This window comes from Thalassophryne amazonica, chromosome 14 (assembly GCF_902500255.1).
Source record: "Thalassophryne amazonica chromosome 14, fThaAma1.1, whole genome shotgun sequence".
Taxonomy (NCBI): domain Eukaryota; kingdom Metazoa; phylum Chordata; class Actinopteri; order Batrachoidiformes; family Batrachoididae; genus Thalassophryne; species Thalassophryne amazonica.
This window is the reverse complement of record NC_047116.1, coordinates 10277161-10299553: the sequence shown is the minus strand read 5'-3', so window position 1 is coordinate 10299553 and position 22393 is coordinate 10277161. Positions and strand designations below refer to the sequence as shown.

At 43.1% G+C, this 22393-nt stretch overlaps 1 protein-coding gene across 1 annotated transcript in view; it reads right to left on the bottom strand.

Moving 5' to 3' along the window:
- Positions 1-1065: 1065 nt before the first annotated feature.
- Positions 1066-22393, bottom strand: part of ndp (norrin cystine knot growth factor NDP) — a 36666-nt gene continuing 15338 nt past the window's right edge. The window contains 3 exon segments of the mRNA XM_034187106.1: positions 1066-2054; positions 2057-2195; positions 11413-11839. Coding sequence (XP_034042997.1) covers positions 1972-2054; positions 2057-2195; positions 11413-11619 — 429 coding nt within the window. The 5' untranslated portion in view covers positions 11620-11839 and the 3' untranslated portion in view covers positions 1066-1971.

The following is a 22393-nucleotide window of genomic DNA, read 5'->3' as shown; positions in this document are numbered from 1 at the left end:
TGGCCCTGCATGGTCATCTGGTTCATATGATGTGCTTGGTCCTTTGTCTTCCTGTGTGCATGATTCTGTCAGAAATTTGGGGGTCATTTTTGACAGCTCCTTCAAAATGGACAAGCAAATTAATTCTGTGGTAAAGGCCAGTTTCTACCAACTTCGAATTTTGAGAAAAGTGAAGGCTTACCTCCCAGCGTGTGATTTTTGAGCGAGTTATTCATTTGTTTATAACATCTCATTTAGATTATTGTAACTCACTCTACTGTGGACTGGACCAGTCGTCTCTAAAGCGTCTGCAGCAGGTTCAGAACGCTGCTGCATGACTGCTCACGGGGATGAGGAAACGAGAGCACATCACCCCTGTGTTAGCCTCGCTCCATTGGCTCCCAGTCACATTCAGGATTGATTTTAAGATTCTGCTGCTTGTGTTCAAGTGTTTAAATGGTTTGGCTCCCGAATACCTCTCTGAGCTTTTGACTCCTTATGTTCCGGTCAGATCAGTGAGGTCAGAAAGCCAGCTTTTATTAAATGTGCCCAGATCTCGATTAAAAACTCGAGGTGTTCGGGCTTTTTCGGTGGCTGCTCCTAAACTCTGGAACAGTTTGCCTTTGCCTATCAGAGCTGCTCCATCTCTAGAGTCTTTTAAATCTGTTCTTAAGACTCATTTTTATGCTTTGGCTTTTAATACAATTTAAGCTGTGTGTGTCTGGTTTTATGTGTTTTCGTATATTTTGGAATTTTAATGCTCTGTTTTGGTGGTATGGTTTTTGATATTGTTTTTACTGTGAAACACTTTGGGCAGCTGCTGTTGTTGTAAATGTGCTATATAAATAAAATTGACATTGACATTGACATTGTTTCTGTATTTTTGTTTTTGCACTGTGAGAGACAACTTAAAAATAGTGTTGTCATTTATGTTATTGTTTTAATCTTTGTTTTAAAAAATGCTTTATTTGTCATCCCCCCACCCCATGATATTGAAAATAGTTGAGTATTGTCCAGAGTATCAGTATCTAATTTGAAATTCTGGTATCGTCACAACCCTAATCCAAACTATATATCAGGACTTTGAAATATTTGTGTTTTATTGCAGAAGAAACCACACTTGGAACAACTTGTTCATTTTAAATTCAGACAAAACCAGTTGTGCGTTCTGCATTTGTGAATGGCACACACATCGGGAATGAACTACATGTAAGAGTGATGTCATAATGACACTTCATGACACATGACATAAAAACCTCCATTTTTAGAAAGGCTGAAACTGCAGTTTTACCAACGTGGACGTGAACATCACGAAGGTTCAGACGGATTCGTGAGCACTGAACCCGCTGACCGTCTGTTGCATGTATTTATACAAGCTGCCAAACAAACAAACGTTTGTCGTGTTTGTGTATTGTCCACCTGGTGATGTCAGAGCTGACCGCGTTTTACAGCCAGTCTGCAGGGATCCTTAAAGCTCCACTTATTCTCATCGAGCCTCATCGTATCCCATGATGCTTTTCAGAAAAGTCTGCAGGGGCTTCATGGAGCTGGCAGCACTGTTACAAACATTTGTAATGAGCTCAGTGCGTGTGTGTGTTATGAATTATAGAGGCTTGCAGTGAGAGCAAGGAGGGTCTCAAACCCATGGGGCGCCTGTCAAAACACGCTTCCATATGGTTGACACTGATTGTATTTACTGTACAGTATCTATGGCTTAGTGGCGAGGAAGCGGCGGGATGGCGTTGAAGTACCGAAGGTTTGTTTTCAAAGATATCCTGTTCTGTTTGAGTCCCAAAGGCTGCAGGTCAACCTTATGGCCGGTCTGAGGGTGTACGACTGCTCCAAGCGATCATCCCCCAGACAAAAACAAGCGTCTCAAGTTGTCGTCCTCCCGGGCAGGTTTTTGATCCAGTAATCAACCAGAACACTGCGTTAAAGCTTTGGGCCAAGAGGATGCTGGGTCTTCACGGTTTGGGAGCTGCTGCTCCCAGCTCAGCTGCACTCCTCACAGTTGCAGGCCAGGATGTATCTGTAGGTGGCGGTAATGCGCGTGCCGCCGGCACAGCGCAGCCTGATGCCTTCAGCTTGGATGTGTGCGGCCGGCAGCAGGAGCAGGTGCTCTTAAAGGGCTGTTTGAGCACCGAGCTGAAGGAGATGAGCGGGTCGGAGCGGGTCGTGTGGCTGCAGTGACCCTCGCAGCGCGCCAGCAACACCATCTGAAACACAGCACAGAGCGAAAAAGCACTCAAAGAGCGTATAACCCCGCCAAGATTCAACAGACTTTATGTTCCTGGTGAAAGTTTCCTGTTTTACTGTGAAGGTGGTCCTGTGATCCTGATCTGGTTCTCTCAGCTTTTATTGCTGATCTGTAATCTTGATCTTTGATACTGACGTTTGAGCCTAATCACTAAACTTTGTTCCTGATGATCAATGTTTGATCCTCATCTTTGGTCCTGAGTGTTGACCTTTGATCATGTTTGCTTGTGGTTGCTGACCTATGATCCTGATTCTGATGTTTCTTCTTTCATCTGTGATTAATGATCTTTAATCTCAATCCTTGATACTGGCCTTTGAGACTGGTCACTATACCTTTATGCTGATGACCAGTGTTTGTTCTTCATCTTTGATCTTGAGTGTAGACTTTTGTGTCTGACGATTCATGTTTCTTTGTGATTGCTGATGTGTGATCCAGATCGTTGTTCTGGATCTCTCATCTTTGATTGCTGATCATGAATATTCATATTTGATACTGACATTAGGGCCTGATCATTGCACTTTGATCCTAATGTCCAGGGTTAGTTCCTAAATCTTAATCCTGAGTATCTTATATGTTTGTTCCATGTGATCCTAATCCTGATCTTTGTTCTGGTTCTCTCATCTGTGATTGGTGATCATGAATATTGATCTTTGATACTACTATTTGGGCTTGATCATAATAAATAATAAATTTTATTTGTACCACACTTTATAATTGAATGCAAATCTCAAAGTGCACATAAAACAGCAATAAAAGAGATAAGATAGGATAAAATTACAATACATCATACATACATTAGTTAAAAACTAGCTGTAAGCTTTTCTAAAAAGGAAGGTTTTTAATCCTTTCTTAAAAGCATCCACCGTCTGTGGGGCCCTGAGGTGGTCTGGGAGGGCATTCCACAGGCGGGGAGCAGCAGCCTCGAAGGCCCGGTCCCCCATGGTCTTGAGCCGTGTCCTGGGCGGGAGCAGACGGTGCTGTTGGCCTGACCGGGTTCTGCCAGAGGTATGTGGAGTGAGGAGGTCAGTGAGGTAGGTGGGGTCATCACCATGGAGACAGTGGTGGGTGTGCAGAAGGATCTTGTGCTCTATACGGAAGTGAATAGGAAGCCAGTGGAGGGTGTGAAGGATGGGGGTGATGTGCTCGTGTTTCCGCACCCTCATCAGGACCCTGGCAGCGCTGTTCTGGACATACTGGAGCTTTTGAATGCTTGTGCCAGGGATCCCGATGAGGAGTGCGTTACAATAGTCCAACCTGGAGGAGACAAAGGCATGGACGAGCCTCTCCGCAGCCAAAAGGGAAAGTGAAGAACGGAGTTTGGAAATATTACGGAGGTGGAAAAAGGAGGTTTTGCAGATGTTATTGACATGATTGTCAAAAAAAGCTGGGGGTCAAACCTGACCCCGAGATTGGTAACAGAGGGAGAGAGAGGAATGCTGTGGCCAAAAAGAGAAATTGAAGTAATGAGAGAGGAGTGGAGTTGGTGAGGAGTACCGGTTTGAATGGCTTCAGTTTTTGAGCCATTCAGCTGCAGGAAGTTCTGTCTCATCCATGCCCCTATCTCCTCCAGGCAGGAGTTGAGGCGGGAAATGGTGGCAGAGAAAGGAACGGAGGGAGTGATCTTGATGTAAAGCTGTGTGATCATTGCACTTTGTTCCTGAGTATTGAGCTTTGATCCCGATCACTCATGTTTGTTCCTGATTGCAGACCTGTGATCCTGATCTTTCTTGTTTATCACTCATCTTTAACTTTAATCTTTGATCCCAATGTCCAAGTTTATATCCAAAACTTTGATCCTGACCATTCATGTTTCTTCCTGATTGCTGACATGTGATCCTGATCTTTGTTGTTTATCACTCATCTTTAATTTCTTATCTTTGATCCTACCTGCTAAACTTTGATCCTGATCACTCCTTTGTCTTTGAACCCTGACAGGCAGGTTATGTTTTCAGTACTGATGGTCTTGGTTTAATCTAGTCATGATATACATCGATTTTTCTGGACCATAGAGCAGGAGCGAACCGAGGCATCCAGGGGTACAAGGAAAATAACAAACTGAAAAGGAGCGCTCATGTTAGTTTTACACAGCAGAATTTTCCCACTAAAAACTCCTTACAAATGCACATCATTATTTACAAAAAAAGAGAGTGAGGCCCAGGAGCACAGTGAACCTTGCCCAAGGGACATGTGTGATTTTCCTGCCTGACAGGGAATTGAACCGAGGACCCCGTGGCCACAATTTTTGTCTCTCTGACGTCTGTCATGTGATACACACAGTTTAACTGTGTGATTAAGCAAAAAAAAAAAAAGACCAATTTAATCCAGAATCTCAAAAAAGAATCTCACCAAAGTGTAACAGGTTGATGATAATGTCGATCGTTTTGCCAAATGTTCTGAAAGTCAGTGACAGTGTTACGAAAATCCTTCCAGCAAACAAAGCGGTTGGTGCACAACACTTTTATAGAAACAACACAACTATGCTTGAAGTAAAATGTAGGTTAGTTAAAAAAAAGTTGAAGGTAAAAATTACTTTTCTTAGCTTCAGATCTGCACCATAATGTAATTGGTTCTTGGTCTTTGTCGTCTTTGGTGGTCCACCCCCCACCACTCAATATCCAATAGGATTGCTTGTATGAATGCTGGTGATAATCCAAGCAGCCAACAGTCATCGGTCTGAAACTGTCCTGGCGGAGTTCAGGCTTTCAGCTGTGGAATGCACAGTCAAATCATTCAGCACTCTTCTTCATGACCTTCAGGTTTATCCTGCTTCAGGGTTTTCTGCGCACAATGAGGCAGTGTTTGAGTCCCGTCTGAGACTCAACCACCTGTTTGAAACATCTCCCGGACGAGGTCCTGCACCTGCAGGCTGAGCGATAGCGACGAGGCCGCTGGCTCGCTCCTGCACCTGCTGACCCTCAAAGCGCCGGCCCCGATCACACACGTGGAAGCCACGTTTGAAGTCCATATGTTGATGCCAGACTCATGTATGTGGAGCATGTATGCGGTGAGCCGGGAGAAACGTGGAGGGAAGAAGCTTTCCTCACACCCGCGCAGTGTTGTGACTGTCCCGCTGTGGGTTACCACATTCCTGGCGCCGCTCTAAACACTCTCCTGTGTCATGTCCTTCACTCAGCTGCTGCGTGCTGCCACCCGTGTATCCACTTTGACAAAAGCCTGTCTGGGGCCACAGCAGGACGGACATTTGTCTTTGTCCCGCCTGCGGATCAGCCTGCTGAACAGAGATGGCTCCTCGTCTCTGAAGTCTTCCCGTTCCTCCGTTCATTCATGACGCGTTGGATATTAAAAGAGTGGCGAATGTCTGCGTGTGCAGAGTGGACTGGTCTGCAGCTCAGGTTAGACCTGTTCAGCATCTGAGGCCACCGTACTGATGGAGCTGAAGGAAAACTTTAACAGCATTGACTGCAGCAGATCTGAAGGGATTGAAAGGCAAAGCTAATCAATTTATCAATTGATTTACACCCTGAATAAATTTTGTGTCAAAACTCAAAGAAACATGTCAGGTCTGGAAGCATCTATTGGTTCTACACCCAGAAGCCACCTTGGGTCCTCAATGGCAACCACCCAAGTATCCTCACGCCTACCTCAGCCAGGTCAAATGTGGGCGTGACCTTTGCCTTCAATTGCAGTTGGGGTCCACAACACTCAGAAACCTGCATGCTGGGTCACACACTGAGACACGCGCCACATAGCCAAAAGGCTGAAGATCCCTCACAATGCAAGTGCAAGCAGCAGCTCCAGTGGAACCCAAGGATTCTCCGTAGAGACTTAGTACCAAAACATCTAGTCCTCATCTTAAATCACCAGTTATCATCAAAGTCTCACAACCATATAGCAAGACAGGAAGCACCTGGACCCTAAAGACTTGGACCTTCATTCTCCTGCAAAGATATTGGAATCAGCAAACGCCTCTGTCCACCAGCCTTATGTCTCCATAAGCTCTTCCCAGGTGTCTCTTGATCTCAAAGTCCGAGGACTCAAGATATGAATGTCAGTGCTGAGACAAGTGAATGCCTCTTCAAGTTCAACACTCAATACAGACACACCTCTGATGGCTGAGTCCAGTAAGTCATTAAAAGCATAGATCTTAGTCTTTACCCAGGACCATTGCAAACCAAAACACTGCAATTCCTCAGTAACTTTCTGAAGTGCTGCACTTGGGGTATCCATTGATTCCACAAAGATCACAACATCATCTGCACAGTGAAGGTCTGTCACCCTTTTCTTGCCAACAAAGGGACCAAATATGTTAGTTTCTACAATTCTACCCAACACCCAGTTTGTGCAAGCACTGAACAGTGTTGGAGCTAGAACACATCCCTGAGGAATGCCAATTTTCAAGAGCTTCTGTCCCTACTCTGTACAGCACTGTCAAGTGTTTTCTTGGGGATCCCACAAATTCTCAGGATGTCCCATAGAGGAGCCCAGCCAACCAATTCTAACACTTGGAGAAAGCTGACATAGGCTGCAAAGAAGCACAGTCAATATCTTGAAAAAGACTTTGTGTCTCAAGATAAAACTTGAGACACAAAGTCACCTCACCAAGACCTCAGACAATGTCCATGTTGGGTGCATTTCAATAGCAGCTGTGGCCACCAGGGGGCTGAGTCTCTGGAACATAGTGTGTGTGACAACACCTCAATGTCTTCATAGATCATGATGAAATTTTCTAGTGTAAATTACATCTTGCTAAGACCTTTCACAAGGTTGATGCTGGGCTCTGTGAAGCAGGTTGGAACTAGTATTACCTTTGTTATTAAAACACTCTTTGAGTGAGTTCAACTTTGACCCACATGAGGGAAGCGGATGATCTGCCGCCATCTCCACACAATCAGAACTAAAAACAACTCCAAAAGAACACGTCACTCACGCGAGGTGAGCTGTGCTGGTACAACAACAGGGATTTAAGTGAAACTTACATTTCTGGCAGGATTCAGTGGATCATCAGTCTGTTTACACAAAGTGGCCGCATCCAATTTATTTGACGTAGATCACCGATCACGAGTGCAAAAACCAGACAGAGCACCACGTCCCGTGTATCCACTTTTCATTTTCAATCTTCACTCCATTCCTTTCCCCTGGCAGAGGTCATCCACCTCAGCCAAAACTAAATCCCAGCTGAGACCCAGAACATGTGTGCAGTGAGACCCGAGTCCAGCACCACACACAGTGCCTAACACATGGAGCCTGACATACAGAGTGTGACACACAGAGCCAACCTGGTCTCGTGGCAAACCGTGATTCAACTGCACGAAATATACATTAATCTATTGGTTTGTGATATTGTGACAAAAAGCGCCTCATTTTCATCACGGCAGCACAAATTCAGTCTAATTCATTCCGTGATGGCTGCACGAAATTAAAAGTGAAGCGGGGGGTCGGGTGGTTATGGTTAGGGTGGAGGGAAGGAGTAGGATTAGGTTATGGTTAAGGTTAGGGTTGGGGGTAGGAGTAGGGTTAGGTAATAATGAGTTTACAAAAACCCATCATGAAATTTGACTCATTTCGTCCACAGGAGCATGAAAAAAAAAGTGACACTGGGCTGTGAGGCCTGACCCATGGAGCCTTACACATGGAGCCCAACACACGAGCCTGACACATGGTGCCTGACCCACGAGCCTGACACAAGGTGCCTGAAACACGGAGCCTGACACACAGAGCCTGACACACGGAGCCTGACACACAGACCCTGACACATGGTGCCATGACACACGAAGCTGAAACACGGAGCCTGACATACCACAGCCTGACACACGAGCCTGACACACAGCGCTTGACACAACGGTGCCTGACACTCGGAACCTGACACTCGGAGCCTGACACACGGAGCCTGACACACGGAGCCTGACACATGGATCCTGACACACAGAGCCTAAACACGGAGCCTGACACACAGAGCCTGACACACGGAGCTTGACACATGGTACCTGACACACGAAGCGGAAACACGGAGCCTGACATACAGAGCCTGACACACAGAGCCTGACACACGGCGCCTGACACATGGCGCCTGACACTCGGAGCCTGACACTCGGAGCTGACACATGGAGTGTGACTCCCCTCAAGCAACGAGGAGGCGATCACAAGTCAACACAGACACCCAACAGACGCAGGAGGTTCTTTAATGTCATTAAAAATGTACAAGAGAAATGTCAGGAAGAAGTGAAATTCATTCATTCATTTTTTTTCACTTGCTTTTCCACTTAAGGATGAGTGGGTGAGTGAGTTAACCACTCGGCTAATACTGCTGGAGATTCGCTGAAGATTGTGTGAGGAACAAATAGTGCGAATGTGCCACATTTTCATTTGCATCAAACACTACCCAGGTTATTGGTACCTGTCTGAGATTTGAGTGTCTTCTGTTTTTTATTTTAGTCAAAACTGAGAGATGAGAGAAATCAGCCTCCCTCCTCTCTCTCTCTCTCTCTCTCTCATCATCTCTCTCTCTCTCTCTCTCTCCTCTCTCTCTCTCTCTCTCTCCTCTCTCTCTCTCCTCATCTCTCCTCCTCTCTCTATCTCTCATTTTGCTTCATTCTAGCAAAATTTAATTAAATGAGAGGTGATGGTCGAGTGGTTAAGTGTTGGGCTTGACACCAGAGGATCCTCAGTTCAAATCCCAGCCTGACCTGGCGAGGTCCTTAGTCCCCTAGTTCAGGGGTGGGCAATCATGTGCCATGAAGGGCCAAGACCCTGCAGGTTTTCCTTGCAACCAATCACCTCAGCAGGTGATTTCATGAATGATCAAGTGTTTATGCTGAGGGGAGAAGCTCAGCACCAAACCACCTGCTGAGGTGAGTGTTGCAAGGAAAACCTGCAGGGTCTCGGCCCTCGTTGCCCACCCCTGCTCTAGTTGCTCCCGGTGTGTAGTGAGTACCTTGCATGGCAGCAGCCTGATATCAGGGTGAATGTGAGGCATTATTGTAAAACACTTTGAGCATCTGATGCAGATGGAAAAGCGCGATATAAATACAGTCCATCAATTAAATGACACATTTTTGAAATCTCATTTCAAAATTTAGTTTCCTCTGGCATTAGCTGTTCAAAGCTAATGCTAATAGGCCTAAACAGCAAACATTCACCTGCAGCGAGGTGGTTAAAAGCTGTGAGATGATATTAAACTGATCCATCAGCCTGCTAGCAGCTTACGCCACTCGCCCTATTGAAGTGTCAAATCCTGCAAAATCTTGCAAAACTTCGAAGAGTTTGCCGCGCTGTGAGATGTCATTAACATTGAGAAATGCATTGAGTCAGACTGATCAGGCTGCACTTTAACCGCTGCACACGGACAACAGCATTAACATCGCAACATAAAACTCTTTGTATATTACTGCCTAAAGCTCTCGTGAATATATTATCTGGGTTTATAGACATTGTTATTGTGTTTGTTTTATATAAAAATGTGAGAAGCTCAGGTTGTTTCTCCGATATTTTCAATGGGAATTGCTTTGAGCTGTGATCACTTCCTGTTCATGTCGTTGTGGGGGAAAGTGAAATTTGGTCTTTAACGTCCTGTTTATTGTCCTTTAAAACACTGTTTGTCCAGTTTGTTCCAGAGTAATATGTATAAATGTCTGAAATTCAGTTTGCATTCATGACGATCCACGCAGGTGAACTCTCCCCCAGTGCATAGTAAATGGACTGCATTTACAACTCCAATTCCAGTGAAGCTCAGACGTTGTGCAAAATGTAAATTAAAAACAGAATACAATGATTTGCAAATCCTTTTCAACCTATTTTCAATTGAATACACCACAAAGACAAGATATTTAATGTTCAAACTAATAAACTTTATTGTTTTTGTGCAAATATTTGCTCATTTTGAAATGGATGTCTGCAACATGTTTCAAAAAAGCTGGAACAGTGGTATGTTTACCACTGTGTTACATCACCTTTCCTTCTAACAACACTCAATAAGTGTTTGGGAACTGAGGACACTAATTGTTGAAGCTTTGTAGATGGAATTCTTTCCCATTCTTGCTTGATGTACAACTTCAGTTGTTCAACAGTCCAGGGTCTCCGTTGTCGTATTTTTCGCTTCATAATGCGCCACACATTTTCAATGGGCAACAGGTCTGGACTACAGGCAGGCCAGTCTCGTACCCACACTCTTTTACTACAAAGCCACGCTGTTCTGTTGTTAACTGACAATGGTTTTCTGAAGTGTTCCTGAGCCCACGCAGTAAGATCCTTTACAAAATGATGTTGTTTTTTTAATGCAGTGCTGCCTGAGGGATCAAAGGTCACGAGCATTCAATATTGGTTTTCGGCCTTGGTGCTTATATGTCGAAAGTTCTTCAGATTCTCTGAATCTTCTAATTATATTATGGACTGTAGATGATGGAATCCCTAAATTCCTTGCAATTGAACATTGAGAAACATTGTTCTTAAACTGTTGGACTATTTTTTTCACGCAGTTGTTCACAAAGTGGTGATCCTTGCCCCGTCTTTGCTTGTGAATGGCTGAGCCTTTGAGGGATGCTCCTTTTATACACAATCATGACACTCACCTGTTTCCAATTAACCTGCGGAATGTTCCAAATAGGTGTTCTTTGAGCATTCATCAACTTTCCCAGTCCTTTGTTGCCGCTGTCCCAGCTTTTGTGAAACATGTTGCAGGCATCCATTTCAAAATAAGCAAATATTTGCACAAAAATTAAAAATTTTATCAGTTTGAACATTAAATATTTTGTTTTTGTGGTGTATTCAATTGAATATATGTTGAAGGGGATTTGCAAATCATTGTATTCTGTTTTTATTTACATTTTACACAATGTCCCAACTTCACTGGAATTGGGGTTGTATATCGCGCTTTTCCAGCTGCATCAGAAACTCAAAGCGGTTTACACATCAATGCCTCACATTCACCCCGATGTGAGTCTCCTACCATGCAAGGTGCTCACTACACATCGGGAGCAACTAGGGGATTAAGGACCTTGCCCAAGGGTCCTTAGTGATTTTACAGTCAGGTTGAGATTTGAACTGAGGATCCTCTGGTGGGATTTGAACTGAGGATCCTCTGGTGTCAAGCCCAATGCTTTAACCACTAGACCATCACCTCCCCTGCATGCTGGGATTGGCTTCATCCTGACCGCCACCTTCATGTATCAAACCATCACCTTTACGAGTCGGGTCAGTATGTTCTGCTGGCCTTTCTTTACCTTGGAGTTGCACTTGTAGATTGGGTGTGTGATTGTCTCCACAAAGTGGTGTCTCATGCAGCGTTCAGGGTCAGCCTCGCCAAGGTGTGGGTGCACCGCTTTGTTGGCTTTGTTACTGTTGGTGCCATGGACCAAGCCCAGTAGGGGGCAGCATATCAGGACTAGCAGCAGACCAGACTGGGGGCCCACAGAGAGTGAAGGTTTCATGGTGGGGCCACCCCGAGGGTTGTGGTCCACACGGGGTTCCAACACCTCGGTCACTTTGTTTCCGCCTGTTTCTCTATCACCAAAAGGCGACGTCTCACTGTCACACTGACGGCTGCTGGTCGGCTGGAGGTTCAACGTCAGGATGCTGGAGGGAAAAACACAGGAGGGGGAGGGGCTGCTTTGGAGGGCTACATCATCTCACTGTCTGGATCCCATCAGTCTGGAGAAGAAGACAAATAGCAACATGTCAGTGGAAACCTGAAGTCATTTGAATGTGTCCAGAGGAGCAGTTGGGTTCAGTGTGTGAGGTGACGCTGAAGAACAGCCAGAACTACAGACTGAACCAGAGTCCTTTTGATTGTCGGACCACCTGAGTGATGTCCAAACCTCCTCTTGTGTGAGAACAACAAAGCTCAGTGGTTTTATGACAACCTATTGCAAAGTCCTGAGAAATCTTCACAGCAGTGGTGGCTCCAGGGTTTATTTTCAGTGGGTATGTAGGGGTGGTAACATTTTTTTACCAAGTGTGCATTGTGAAGTAATTTCCCAGCAACTACTACTTAAAAACACACAAAACAACAGTTATGCCTGGGTCCCACTGAATAATGAAGGATGACTAATGAGCCACGCAGCATGTTTTCTTTGCTATGAGAGGGTTTCTTCAACTATCGTGGGAGTTTCGTGGCTCTGAGAGGCATTATCTTCAGTTAACGAGGCTCCTCTCTGAGCGTGGCGCTAATTTCAAGAAATTCAAAATTTAGCAACAAAAGCGTGGGGCAGTTTGTGTACGAGTTACTGCGACGACTTAGAGGCATGTTTTGTGGTGCTTACGAGGCTGCTAAAAGCCCATTATCCATGTGTCTGGCAGCTATGCAGGACCTGAGAGGCTATTTTTGGAGTGGCTGCCCTCTTGCACACACAGTTCCACCTGCTCTGTGAGCCAGACACTGTATATAAAATAATTATTTTATAGCAGATTACTAATTTTCTGCCAAACCTTGGATGCTGAAAACACCTCTACTTGCTTGTGGAATCACAGAGAACTGTTTCATCTGGATGTTTTTTTTTCCTCTCTTTCCTGCTCCATGTGGAATGTATTTTGAACAGCTTAAGGTAACTATTTTTAATGTTTTTATAGCTTGATAAAACAGTTTCTGGCTGTAGAAGTATATCTATAGTTGATTTAATATCTTGTTAATGGATCACATGAGCTCCGCTGTGTGTGCGCACTGAGCCAGTGACTCATCATCACGCTCCAAATGAGCATTTAGGCAGAACGCCAGGTCACAAAAGAGTAAATTTTCAGTCAATATTGGACAAACACAAAGTTAAAATTTAGATGGCTGCGTGAAAGTGGATGTGTGTTTAACTGATTTCACCTGCTCAAAGTGATGTTAATCAGTGAAATCACCTGCTGGAGTGGGTGGTTGCACAGAAAGCCTGCACCCTCTCGGCCCTTTCTGGAACCGGTTTGAGACCTGTGCCCTAGGAGGTTAAACCTACAACTGTCCTCCCCTTAAATGAGGCCTGCCCACCAGCATATACATTTAGTCACGTCCCTCGTGATGCGAAGCAAGGCGGGGGTGTTGCTCTTATTTATAAATCTAGGTTTAGCTTATTAGCTGTTGGGGGCTACAAATATCACTCGTTTGAGCATTTGATTCTCCGCTCTGCTCAGGATATTACACATTGCCAAGGTCAGAAGAATAAAAATCAGTCGTATTACTTTGTCACTGTATCTAGGCCTCCTGGCCCATATTCTGAATTCTTAGATGAATTTGGTGCATTCATCTCTAACTTGTCAACTAGTGTAGATAACATTCTGATCATTGGTGACTTTAATATTCATATAAATAAGCCTTCTGATCCCCTCTGCAAATCATTTATGGAAATTGTGGATGCATTAGGATTTCGGCAATGCATTCAGGATTCAACGCACATTACTGAAAATACCCTGGATCTGGTTCTCGCACATGGTATTGCTGTCACGAATATTGACATCATGCCTCTTACATCAGTGGTGTCTGATCACTCACTTATTAAGTTTACAGTTTCGCTGCCGTGTTTAGTGGAAAAACAACCTTATATATCATTACGGCGATGCATCAACTCCTCAACTAAGACTGAACTCGAAGCTAGACTGCGTGATGTCTTAGCTTCACATTTGACAAATACCCAGTCAGTAGACAGACTTGTGGATAGTTTAAACTCAGTGCTCAAAACTACACTCGACATGATTGCACCACCTGTGTTAAAACCGTGCTCCCCCAAATCACAGTCACCTTGGTTCAATGATTATCTACGTGACCTCAAGCATAAAGCAAGAGGTCTAGAACGGAAATGGCGTTGTTCAAAATTAGACGTATTTCACCTTGCGTGGCATGATGCTATCTTAGACTGTAAGGATGCATTATTGACTACAAAGCAGACTTACTACTCTGATTTGATCAACAAAAACAAGCATAACTCAAAGTTCTTGTTCGACATGGTGGCAACACTTATGCATGGACAACCACCTGTAGTTCGCTCTCCTTTTACAGCACAAGATTTCCTGGATTATTTTGGGAAGAAAATAGAAGACATCAGGTTAAACATATCCCGGCATGCCTTAATCCAGCCACTACACCATGCTGTTGATGTGGGCGCCCCTACTGAGGTATTACCTAGATTTACAGAATTTGATAGTATCTCACTAGGCATGCTGACAAAACTCGTAATGTCAACAAAAAGCACAATCTGTTTATTTGATCCTATGCCAAGAAAACTGTTTAAGGACCTGTAGCCCACTCTTGGGCCGACTGTGCTGGAAATTATTAATCTTTCTTTAACTTCTGGATCTGTTCCGAAATGTTTCAAATCTGCAGTGATTAAACCATTACTTAAGAAACCTAATCTTGACCCTAGTGTATTGACAAACTATCGTCCGATATCAAATCTATCATTTTTCTCTAAAATTCTGGAAAAAGTGGTGTCACGGCAGCTTGTAGACTATCTTACTGAGAATAATCTCTTTGAGCCACTGCAGTCTGCTTTTAGAAAATATCATTCCACAGAGATGGCTCTCACTAAAGTGATGAATGATCTTCTGCTTACAATGGATTCAGACACCACTACGGTTCTGTTGCTGTTAGAGCTCAGTGCTGCATTTGATACCGTGGATCATCATATTCTACTTGATTGGCTGGAAAATCATTTTGGGATTACTGAGAGTGCCCTTGCATAGCTGACGTCATACTTGACCAGTCGTTTTCACTGTGTTTTGTACAGTAACACTACCTCTAACCTTAGTGACATGAAATTTGGGGTTCCACAGGAGTCCGTCTTAGGCCCCCTGCTTTTCTCCCTTTATATAGCACCCCTTGGGCACATATTGCGGCGTTTTGAGATTACCTTTCACTGCTATGCAGATGATACTCAGTTATACATGCCGATAACTGCTGGTAATCTCGTTCACATAAAATTCTTAGAAGATTGTCTTGCAGCAGTGAGAAGTTGGATGTCTAGAAACTTCCTACTTTTAAACTCTGATTTGAAATGATGGTTCTTGGTCCAGTGAGACATCGGCATCAATTTGACCAGTTAACGCTCAGCCTCGGCTTGTGTGTCATACATCACACTGACAAAGTGAGGAACCCTGGGGTAATGTTTGATCCTCCATTGTCCTTTGGCCTCCATATTAGAAATATTACTAGGACTGCTTTCTTCCACCTGCAAAATATAGCGAAGATTTGTCCCATCCTGTCTATGGCTGATGCTGAGACCCTGATCCATGCATTTATCACTTCTAGATTGGACTACTGTAATGTTCTATTTTCAGGTTTACCACAGTCTAGCATTAGGGGTCTCCAATTGGTTCAAAATGCTGCAGCCAGACTTTTGACACGAAGCAGAAAGTTTGACCACATTACACCCATTTTAGCATCCCTTCACTGGCTTCCTGTCCCAGTGAGATCAGATTTTAAGGTTCTGCTACTAACCTATAAAATTATTCATGGACTGGCACCTCCCTACCTAGCTGACCTAATTAAACCTTACGTACCGGCCCGGGATTTACGTTCTCAGGGTGCAGGACTACTTTGTGTCCCTAAGGTGAATAAGAAGTCTGCGGGTCACAGAGCTTTCTCTTATCGTGCCCCTGTTCTGTGGAATGATCTCCCTGCATCAATAAAACAGTCAGATTCTGTGGAGACTTTCAAGTCCAGACTTAAGACGCACTTATTTTCCCTTTCATATGGCTAGCATACTGGTACAGTTTTGTTTTATGCTTTTTAGTCTTTTAATTCATTTATTAGTAATTGGAGTGGGCTGCGGCCTCAACTTTACCTAAATTCTGGGTCTTTTAGTGAAGTTTAGGGCTAGTGGCCGGTGATCACCTTAGTATTTCTCTGTTTTTCTTGTTGATTAATGCTGGCAAATTATACAGTATTTTTTTGTCTTTCTGATGCCTGATTGTTTTTTTTCTCTCTGTTTAAGGTGCAGCTCCATCCAGAGATGGGAGTTGTATTCGTGTTGGCGATCCTCCTGTCCTGTGTGCCAATAGCATTTCTTGTATATTAATCCCTGAATTGTTCTGTGAATTGTTCTGTAATTTATGTTTGTAGCATGGCCCAAGCAAAGGGTCACCCCTTTGAGTCTGGTCTGCTTGAGGTTTCTTCCTCAGAGGGAGTTTTTCCTTACCACTGTTGCTCTGGGGGTTGGTAAGGTTAGACCTTACCTGTGTGAAGTGCTTTGAGGCAACTCTGTTGTGATTTAGCGCTATATAAATGAAAATAAATTGAAATTGAAACTGAAGGACTGGCTTAGTTTCACCAAATCCCCAAATAATAAAAAAAAAAAATCCCGTTGTTTAGCTCTTCAAATGACATAACGGCACGCATATTCTGACATTTTAAATGAGACATGTTGTCTCATCTACAGCCTAAAATTCACAGGGATACATTATTATTATAAATTCACAGTTCACAGGGATACAGAAGACAGTTGAAATAAAAGCTGGAACCAGTTTAAGTTTGCTGGTTTTGCACAATAAATGACTTACAGTAACCATTTATAAAAGTCATTTTTCTGTTGATCTGCTCGTCCTTTCAGCATGAAAGAGAAAACGTAACGATACCCGTACAAACACAAGAAATTCGTCCTCATTATTTTCTCATCATCTTGAACATGTGTTTTTGTTAAACAGACAAGAAATTTCGGTCCTGGCACGAAGGACTGGCAGCTTCAACACGTACAATTACACTCCCGGACCGCTAGCAAACACCAGATCTCTCACAAGCTGATCAGAGGATCTGATTAACAAGAACAACAGCCATTAGAGGGCTTAACAACTTAACAACCAGCCATCCCTTAGATCTGGACCTCTGTCTCACATAAGAGAGGCATATGACCTTTAATGCCAACATGTTTTCGGTCAGACGCACTTACGCCATGTAATGGAACACTTCTGCACAATGACAAACTTTGGACAACTTCCTCAAATAATCCAAGCAAGGAGCTTGAACAGCACAGGATATGCACAAAGGTCAGGTAAGGTCAGGGAGCGTTCACTGGTCCCACATTAAACACGGACAAATCAAGGTACTGGAACGGACCTAAAAGGGTAGAAATGTGTTGTACGGTACAACCACTGGACCTTTGAACACTGGCACACTCGAACATTCCCGGTGACCACATTTAAGACCATTTGCATACTTTCCAAGTTACTTTTTCTCTGTGAGTGTAGGGAACTGTCTTGGATCCTAAATGGCAACCACCAAGACAGATGACCGATCCATCTCCATCTTTCAAGGGTACCCATCTTTCTCGCACAGTACTGGTGGAAAAGACTGACTGAAAAGTAAGTCCACACCAGAGAACCTTCATGCACGGTCCCACGGAAAAGGCACGATATGATATGTAAATTAAATGAAATAAATTATAAGGAAGGAAAAAACAAAAATAAAACACTACTGTGTGAATTAAACGGTAGATGATTGTCTTTTCTTGCCCTCAGCAGACAAGAGTCCCCATCGTCATGATTGACATCTTTAAGTATCGTTGACAGAGGTGATGAATAAATTGTGGATCTGCTTCTAAATCAGAACCAGCAGGTCCACAATCAGTGTCGAGAAATGATCATTTTCACACTATCGAAAACAGCGGAATGGCCCATCTGCAGCTTCAGTTTTTTTCAGGGACGCTGTTCCAACGCTGGCGAGAAGTGCGTATATATACTGTATATATATATATAGAGAGAGAGAGAGAGAAAGAGAGAGAGAGAGAGAGAGAGAGAGAGAGAGAGAGAGAATTGTCCACCATTTAATTCACACAGTAGTTTTTTATGTTGTTTTTGCCTGCTTTATAATTTATTTTAGTTGTCTTTCCTCATTACCTGATTGTTGCCAAACTTGGTATGTGTGTTAGGCATGATGACTAGTGCTGGGCTGAAAAGATCGATTTGAAAAAAAAATACATACATATATATATATATATATATATATATATATATATGTGTGTGTGTGTGTGTATATATACTCGTATGTGTGTGTGTGTCGATCTGCGTAATCGATCTCTGGGAATCAAAATGATAATCTATTTAAAATTGGCGAATCAATCTTTTCAGCCCAGCACTAGTCATCATGCCTAACACACATACCAAGTTTGTCAACAATCAGTTAATGAGGAAAGACATTACTGTATTGACAAAATGTTTACAAAGTATGCACCAGTGACCTTCACCTTTGACCTTTGGAACCCAAAATCTATAGGGTTGTTGGGGTCATTAAGTGTAATGATATTCCAAGTTCACAAAAAAAAAAAAAAAAAAAAAACTGACTCATTGGATGAGCTAAATTCAGTTATGAGCAGGACTTCCATCTAATAAATATATGTAGCCCCAACTCAAATAAAGCACATCTATGCAAGATCATTTAATTTAGTTAGGACTACATACATTAATTAGGTGGAAATCCTGCTCATAATTGAATTGAGTTCATCCAATAAGTCAGGTTTTTGAGTGTTTGGTGACAACTGGGTGAAGACAACTGAAATATCAAAAGACTGAGTGAGTGACTGCAGAAAAGGAACTGATAAGAAAATGACTCGGCAGCACCGGCTGACGTGTTAAGACACCCTGTGCACCTGTCTGAAAGGAATGTCAGCTATGAGTCACCTGAAGCCTTGAAGCTGATACTGTTAGAGCAGCTGAAGGAAAACTTAAAATTCTAATTCGTGTTTGTAGTACTGAATTAAACAAACACAGGAGTGACAAAAAGCAAAACCTCGTGGGTGGATATGATCATTCAAATCACCCAGTCAGGCAGACTGCAGTTACTTTGCCTTCTCGCTTTCTAACTTGCACAAAAACAAAGCGATGACGTTCCGCTGATTGTCATCGGGCGGCTCCAGACAGCTGAGGCATCCCTGAGCTAACCACATTAGCATGCAAACAGCCTCAAATGTATTAGAGCAGAACATCCATCACTACAGGGTAACCACACATCGTAATTAACATCTCCGTCGGCGACTTCGAAAGCTGCTCATATCTATACGCAGCTATGACTGTCAGCTGGCTCACATAATAGGAGCTTTTAGGAAGATTTATGGAGCCAGAGTTCATTACGGCACAACGAGCCGTGCTGCAAAATACAAGCAGAGATGTGCGTCTGATTTTGCACCTGTGGTCATGTTGAGTGTTTTAGTTTTTGCCTGACAAAAATGCTGCTTTTACATCCCTGATGATGAGTATTCAGACTCTTAATATGTGTCTCTCTGGTCAATAGAGGTAATATACACAGCCCAGTCTCACGTTTTTTTTCGTGCTCCCTTGACCAAATGAGTCAAATTTTCGTGACGGGGTGGGTGCTGTAATTTGGGCGCTTGCAGTTAATATCTATGCATGTGAAATACGGTAATATAATATGCCCGAATGCATGTTTTATTGGGCGAGTGCTTTTGGCACTAATCTAACGCCATACAAATGTGACCAGAGGACGTATCTTTGTGGCCGGGACGGTGGTGGGATTCGAACACCGGACTACTCGAACTGAATACCAAAACTCTACCAGGTCAACCAAAGGGGATTCCCCGCTAGCGAAGCTAGCAGGAACATCTTTTCAATCTGGACTTCACCTTGCTACATATTTTCCCATCATTTTTTACTTTGTCCCGAAGTCACAGGTGCATTTAAGCATGTTCTGTGACTACCCACATCCTGCCGACAACGCCAGTTTGTGACCGGAGGACCTATCTTTGTGGCTGGGACGGCGGTGTGATTTGAACACCGGACTGCTCGAACTGAACCAAAACTCTACCAGGTCAACCAAAGGGGAATTCCCCGCTCAACAAGCTAGCAGGAACATCTTTTTAATCTGGACTTCACCTTGCTACACAAACAAAGTTTGTACCTTACATGAGCCTGTCTGAACAAGCCCAGACATGTCCCATTGTGCCAACATTCCCAATTAATCTAGTATATCAAAAATATCTGCAAGTTATCATGATAAAAAAAATTCCAACAAGTCCCAAAACTGTAAGTTCTCTAGTTTTCATGTCTATCGATGATAATTTTTCAGAGCTGAACATGAAGCAGTTTTTATGGCGTTACTGATAGAAACTCTACTCATTCCCTTACTCATGTCTGTGCTAACTCTGCTAATCGCAGCAAACATCATAACCACAAGCTTAAAAATCACATAGTAGCCTAAAAGTATATATATCTTAGAAAAACATGTGATCAGAATACATTGTTACAAACAAGTTCAGCCAACCAATTCTTGAGTCAACAACATGCTAACTGTCCAAGCTAGCTACGCTGTGACTCAGCATTCTTTTTTTTGTGACTTGAGTCTTTTCACACTACTTATTCTCAAAGCACTAGCAGTTTATTTCTTGTAATATCAAAGACTAAACACAACTGTATAACCTTTTTTTTTTTTTGTCAAATTACAAGTCTAGTCTCAGAGCAGTTTTTCATTTTGTCAGATAATGTTGGTATCATCACCTTGTCTGTCCCCAAAGACACATTTGTCCCCACATTTGTGTTTTATTGTGAACGTCACGTTGGTGTTTTTGATGATTGTTTTTGGGAGTACTCCTGGATCATAACCAAGTATGTCAATGGGTGGGCTGCTTATAGTTCTCAGTTTTGAAAGAAAAAAACAGCCATGTTGGCCACACAGCGCTGCAAAACCCAACCAGGCATTCAACTGAATCACTGTGAAATTAAAGTAAACAACATTCATTTGATGATGGAGGAAAGCCATGTCCAGGGCGAGGCATTGTCCAAAAAGCCCCTCCACCAATCAGTGTGCTCAGATTTTCCATCTGATGCAGTTCGTGGTGTTTGTTGTCTTTGTTACAATGAGCTGTGAAACATTTGAGTTTGACAGATGGTCTTGAAACTGTAACACTGAGTGAGGTCATGGTTCATGATTTTGGTACATGGAGACGACTAAGGCTAAGTTCAGCTGGTCTGATTCATCATCCTAAAGCCAGTGCGGTGATGTTAGTGACATCGAGCGAGAGTCAAATCAGCAGAGTCCTAAGACAAGAAAACGGGCCACAACAGCAGCTACGTGGGTTGTTCTTGTTCCTACACAGTCCCAACAGGGTACGACTGATTTACGCCCAAATGATGTGTTCCTTGTTCACGTCTTTGGAGGATTCCTATGGGTCACTCTAACGTCATCAGATAGCTGTGGAGTTCAGATTTGTTGCGATAGCAAACATTTTTTTACAACATAGGAGCAAAATTCCAGTATCAATTCTGTGCGATTTGCCACAGGTTGTAGCAGTTATGGCTAATGTTACGCTAGTTATGGCTAGTTAAGCCTATACATGCTTAACACAAAAACTGCCATATTAAACTACATAGTAAAATTACTCAGTAGGTAGCAGTGTGGGTGGCTTAGTGGTTAGCACTGTTGCCTCACAGCAAGAAGGTCATGGGATCGATTCCCACCTGTGGCCTTTCTGTGTGGAGTTTGCATGTTCTCTCCTTGTTTGTGTGGGTTCCCTCCGGGTGCTCCGGCTTCCTCCCACATCCAAAGACATGCAGGTCAGATGAATGGGAAACTTTAAATTGTCCGCAGGCGCGGATGTGAATGTGTTTGTTTGGCTACTTTTCTTACTCCTCAATAAGAAAAGTAGCTATTGGCTGTCCTAAAAGTTGCCAGAAGTCGCTAGATGGCGTCATCAGCTAATCTGCATATTATGACATCATAAGTGAATGTAGGGGGAAAAAAACGTTGTGGGAGAGACCCCTGAATACATTATCAACCTTTTAATATTGTTTGGTAAATTCCATATTCATAAATGCAGAGTGCTGAAAAGGAATTTACACAGACCTTTGGCTGAATTTGAACAATATATAAGCAGTATTAAGCTTATAGATTCTGTCAAATGTCATAAAACTGTCACGCGCTATAAGGAATTTTTTAAGATAATTAATGTTAAAGAAACCCTTTAACTTTTATTATTGTACAACGTATTTTATTTTGTTTCTTTATTTTGTGTCTTTCTATTTATAATGATAATACTGTGAATGGTATTGTGGCCTTGTCCTTTGTTCTTTTACTGTTAATATATTTGTTGAAATACAGTTTTGAAAAAAAAAATGTGGGAGAGACAAAAAAGTGATTCTTGGTTTGTTTATTTATTTTGCCATTACAACTGGCTATCACTCCTCAAAATAAAATAACTTCTCAAGGCCAGGGCTTCTCAAAGTCTGGAGACTAATTAGTCACATCGCAACATCGCGTGTGCGTGTTTGAACGTGGAGGATTGCAGGTATCCC